Raw genomic sequence first — 4638 nt, forward strand, 5'->3', positions numbered from 1 at the left:
AGGAAGAAGAGAAGGGACACTCCATAGACCTTGTTTCCACCAGAGATGCTAAGAGGCCTGGCTTATGAACAGATTTTTGTTTAATGTTAAATGATCAGTGTTTCATTTCATAGTTGATTCAGCCAGAGAAATACTTGTAGTATAGGCAAAGGGAAGAAATACCACCTCCTTCACTCAGGAAAAAGAGAAGATTTAATACACCTTTGTCTGTCTATCTGTGTATATCTAGAGTATATGAAAGAGTAGAGTATGTGAAGATGTATGTTCTGGAGTATATGAAATGCACTGTGCCCTTGTGGCCAAGAAGGCCAATGGCATCCTGGGGTGTATCAGGAGGGGGGTGGTTAGTAGGTCGAGAGAGGTTCTCCTCCCCCTCTACTCTGCCCTGGTGAGACCGCATCTGGAATATTGTGTCCAGTTCTGGGCCCCTCAGTTCAAGAAGGACAGGGAACTGCTGGAGAGAGTCCAGCGTAGGGCTACAAAGATGATCAAGGGAGTGGAGCATCTCCCTTATGAGGAGTGGCTGAGGGAGCTGGGTCTCTTTAGTTTGCAGAAGAGGAGACTGAGGGGAGACCTCATTCATGTTTATAAATATTTAAAGGGTGAGTGTCACGAGGATGGAGCCAGGCTCTTCTCGGTGACAAACAATGATAGGACAAGGGGTAATGGGCACAAGCTGGAACACAGGAGGTTCCACTTAAATTTGAGAAGAAACTTCTTCTCAGTGAGGGTGACAGAGCACTGGAACAGGCTGCCCAGAGAGGTTGTGGAGTCTCCTTCTCTGGAGACATTCAAAACCCGCCTGGACGCCTTCCTGTGCAACCTCATCTAGGTGTTCCTGCTCCAGCAGGGGGATTGGACTAGATGATCTTTTGAGGTCCCTTCCAATCCCTAACGTTCTGTGATTCTGTGAAATGACCCATTAGTAAATAATTATAAAATATGTGATATGTGCCATAGTGCTTGAAGATATGTCGCTAGCTTTGTGAATTCCCATTAAGCCATTATAAGCTTTCTGCTAAATTACATAGTTTGACAGAAATTACAATGAATTTCTGGACCTAAGCATAAGTGAACACAGATACAAAGTCATTCCTTGGCTTTATCCTTGTGTCGTCTCACCATACAACTACATCATGTTTGATACGAAAGAGTTCAGAAGTGCTATTGCTGCTTCTAGCTGTGCTTACAACCTTATTTCCCTTCACTGACTGCAGTATTCTTGCAGTGAGCTGCTATTGCTTGTGAATTGTTCTGGTGTTTGCAAGAGTGTTATTACCAGTGGAGTAATAATCCTTACTTCTTCAGAGGAATGTCCATTTCTTCTTACCCTGCTCTCTCACAAATTACTTGGTTTGAACATATCTCTTTTCAAATGTTGAGGGAGTTAGGGTGTTATCAGAGGTCATACTTTTAAGTGAATTAGGAGCTAACAATTAAAGGAAATAATTGTGAACTGTTAGATAAAGTGAAAAATAAAAAGCTGTGCTTATGTCAACTGAGACACAACAACCAGTAGGCTGCTGATAGTGAATATAAACATAATTTGCCCTCTACATAGCTATTAGAAGCCAGTATACTTGTAGATTTAGTTTTGCTTATTAATTAGTTGTGTTTCAGCCTTACCTAGAGTACATTGTCTGTGTGCTTATGAAAATGCTGTTCTTCTCAAAGGGACATAGGCAAGCAGAATCGAGGAAGTATCTAGGCTGGAAAGGACCTCTGGAGATTGGGTGGTGCAGCCCCTCCGTAAAGTGGGGCCAACTGCGGAGTTAGATCTGACTTAAAAGATAGATCAAATAAAAAGTAAATCACTGAGGAATTTCATTATCCACTTTTGAAGTATTTTTGAAAGCTGTGTCCTGCAAGCCTTTGGACATTGAAGTAGCACATGTACACCTTTAAAGAAAGGGGCTGTGTCTTCGCCCAGTTTGTTGCTGTTTACCATTGATCATTATTTTTTTTATTTTGTCATCTTACCATTCCAGCAAGTTTGGGCAGAGAGAAGAGCACTCGTGCCCTTGATCTCTGCACAGAATCAAGGATCAAGAACAATGTTAAACTGAAATCCTGGCAATATCCAAACCCAAGAATCTTTTGGTGTCTTGAATGTGCCATAGATCTTATTTTCACATGTTGTCCCGTTCATCATCAGACACGTTCATCACACAGCTATCACTGTTATTAAAATTCTCATTCTAGGCAACAGCATTTTCACTTGCTCATTTTTGTGTTTAAATGGCAGAACTTAAAGGCTTAGTGTCCTTGTTCCTTTCCACTTTTGCCCTCCAAGGTTACTTATTTGGGCCAATTGCAGTGGAGCCTGCAGTTTTCTCCTCTAAACTGAATGTGTGCTAGCTTCTAAACTGCTGCATTTCAGGAGGTTGAATTTCTATGTCAGGCTGTGAACTTAGGGAGCTCATGGCCAGAGGGAGCGATAATCCTGAAATTGTCCCAGCAAGACTGAGTGAGTGGTTGCCAGTGTCCTGAAGGTGAAACTCCAACAGGGCTCAAAAAGAGAGAATCGAAATGTAGACTTGTGAGCAGTGGAGGGTAGGATTATACATGCCTGCAAACGAACAACCTCATTAATTTTAAGTGGCCATGGTGGTGATGTGATGTATGAGAGAATTCCAAGATTTGTGATCTTTAAAATAAACGTATTGTGATGTAACTGTTTTGGGGGTTACAGGTTTTAAGAAAAACAAGAACATTTCCCATGGGTGTTTTCACATCTTACTATTCTTTTTGGGACAGAGCTGTAAAATGAGCTTTGGTATTCTTGTCACCATTTTAGGTCAACACACCCTTTCCCCTCCCTATTGCTTTCCCCTCAGAGGTGTATATGGAGCTTTGCTTCAGGAATAATTACATGTATTTTTCTGTATATTCTTTGAGTAATGATAGGATAAAACTAATTTTTTTTGTCACATAAGTATTCCTTAAAGTAAAAAAGACAAATACCAAAACCCAACAAACTCCAGCACCCCCCACTGCCCCTCCAAAAAAACCCAACTTCAAAAGAAGGAAAGAGAATGAGAAATATAAGCTCAAAAGGTGCATTTGCAAAGAAACTTTGCAAAGACTCATTCAATGATATGAGGAAGGAAAGGATTTATGGTAGTCTTGAATCAGAAACTAGTCCTTAAACAATTAATAGTAGCACTTAGAAGAGGCACGCAGATAAGAGAACATGTCTGTTTATTTGATTAAAATAAAAAATATGTATTTATATAAAGGTATAAAATAACATTAAATTGAGAAGGGAACTAACTTTTTTTTGTTTTTCTTTTTTACAGTTGGACAGACAGAATGTTCCAATGTAACTGTGAAGGAAGATGCTGAAACTATGGAAACAAGTCTATCTGGTTTGAACACCAATGATGGTGGAGGTGCTGAGAAAGGGGATGCTGATAAACAGTTCTTGTCTTTGGAAGAAGACACAGAAGAACTTGACCATGCATCTGAGCCACAGTCTTATGATCTGGGTTTTAAAAAGGTTTTTAAATTTGTTGGATTCAGATTCACAGTAAAGAAGGAAAAGACTGGAAAATCAGAACCAGTTCAATTGCTTACTGTAAAGAAAGAAACAGAAGTCCCTGAAGGAGCTGGTGATCAAAAAGAAGTCTTCTCAGAAGAAACAGTGATGCCTGAGGATGCACTCGATTCAGGAGACAACACCAAAGACACACTGAATAATAAAAAAACAGAAGATGAGTCTCCTAAAACACCAGAAGCAAATGAGATTTCTTCTGATTCAGCTGCCTTAGCCACCGATACTGCATCACCGTTTAGAAAATTTTTTACTCAGGGATGGACTGTATTTAGAAAAAAGAAGAGTTTTAGGAAGCCTAAAGAAGATGAACAACCATCTCCTACGAAAGAACAGGAACAAGAAAAAGAGGGGGCAACATTAGCAACTGAAACCAGTGAAAAGAAGGAGAAATCTGAGCCTGAGAAGCAAGACAAAGAGAAGAATATGACAGTAGTAACTATTGAAGCACAGGAGAAGGAGCAAACTGACGGTCAAGAGCAGGAGTCTAAGACGACTGTGGCAGCCATAGGACGTGAAGCATGTTATGAGGAAGAGCTCGTCAAGCATGATGAGCAGGGACAGAAAGAGGAAGTAGCAGCAGCAGTTGTTAAAGAAAGTGCTGAGGAGAAAAAAGCTGAAGAAGATGATCAAGAAAGGAAACTGGTGGAAGTATCCGATGATCTTGGTAAAAAGGAAGAAAAAACTGAAGAAGGAGACAAAGAAAGTGATGTGACAGAGAAACCAGAGGAAACAAGGTCCATGGTACCTGATAGCACTGACGGTGTGAATGGAGGATTGAAAACATCCTCAGAAGTACTACCTGTGGGAGAAAAACCGGAGTCAACTGGAGTCAAGTGTGAAACAGAAGACAGAACTGAGATACCCTCTGAAGAGAAACTTGAAGTGGGATCTTTGGCAATTGAAATTCCTAGTGAGCAGCTTAAAAAATGTGAAGGAAGAGAAGGAAATAAACCTGCTCCACTGGGGAAAGAAACATATGATGAAATACCCAAGGAAGCAGACTTGAAAATTTCATCCATCTCAGAAGACATCACTGGAAAGTTAGATGAAACTCAAGATAGAAGCCCAGAGAAGAAAGCAAG

The 4638-nt window shown here is 40.5% G+C and overlaps 1 protein-coding gene across 1 annotated transcript; it reads left to right on the forward strand.

Annotated features, from left to right (window-relative positions):
- Positions 1-3299: 3299 nt before the first annotated feature.
- LOC104536588 (A-kinase anchor protein 12-like) lies at positions 3300-4596 on the forward strand (the record flags this gene model as incomplete). The annotated part of the gene is made up of 1 exon (XM_010179244.1): positions 3300-4596. A coding segment is annotated over one exon (1297 nt), but the record flags the coding sequence as incomplete, so codon positions are not given.
- Positions 4597-4638: the final 42 nt, after the last annotated feature.

Source organism: Mesitornis unicolor, unplaced genomic scaffold (assembly GCF_000695765.1).
Source record: "Mesitornis unicolor isolate BGI_N332 unplaced genomic scaffold, ASM69576v1 scaffold29902, whole genome shotgun sequence".
In the NCBI taxonomy this organism is placed as follows: domain Eukaryota; kingdom Metazoa; phylum Chordata; class Aves; order Mesitornithiformes; family Mesitornithidae; genus Mesitornis; species Mesitornis unicolor.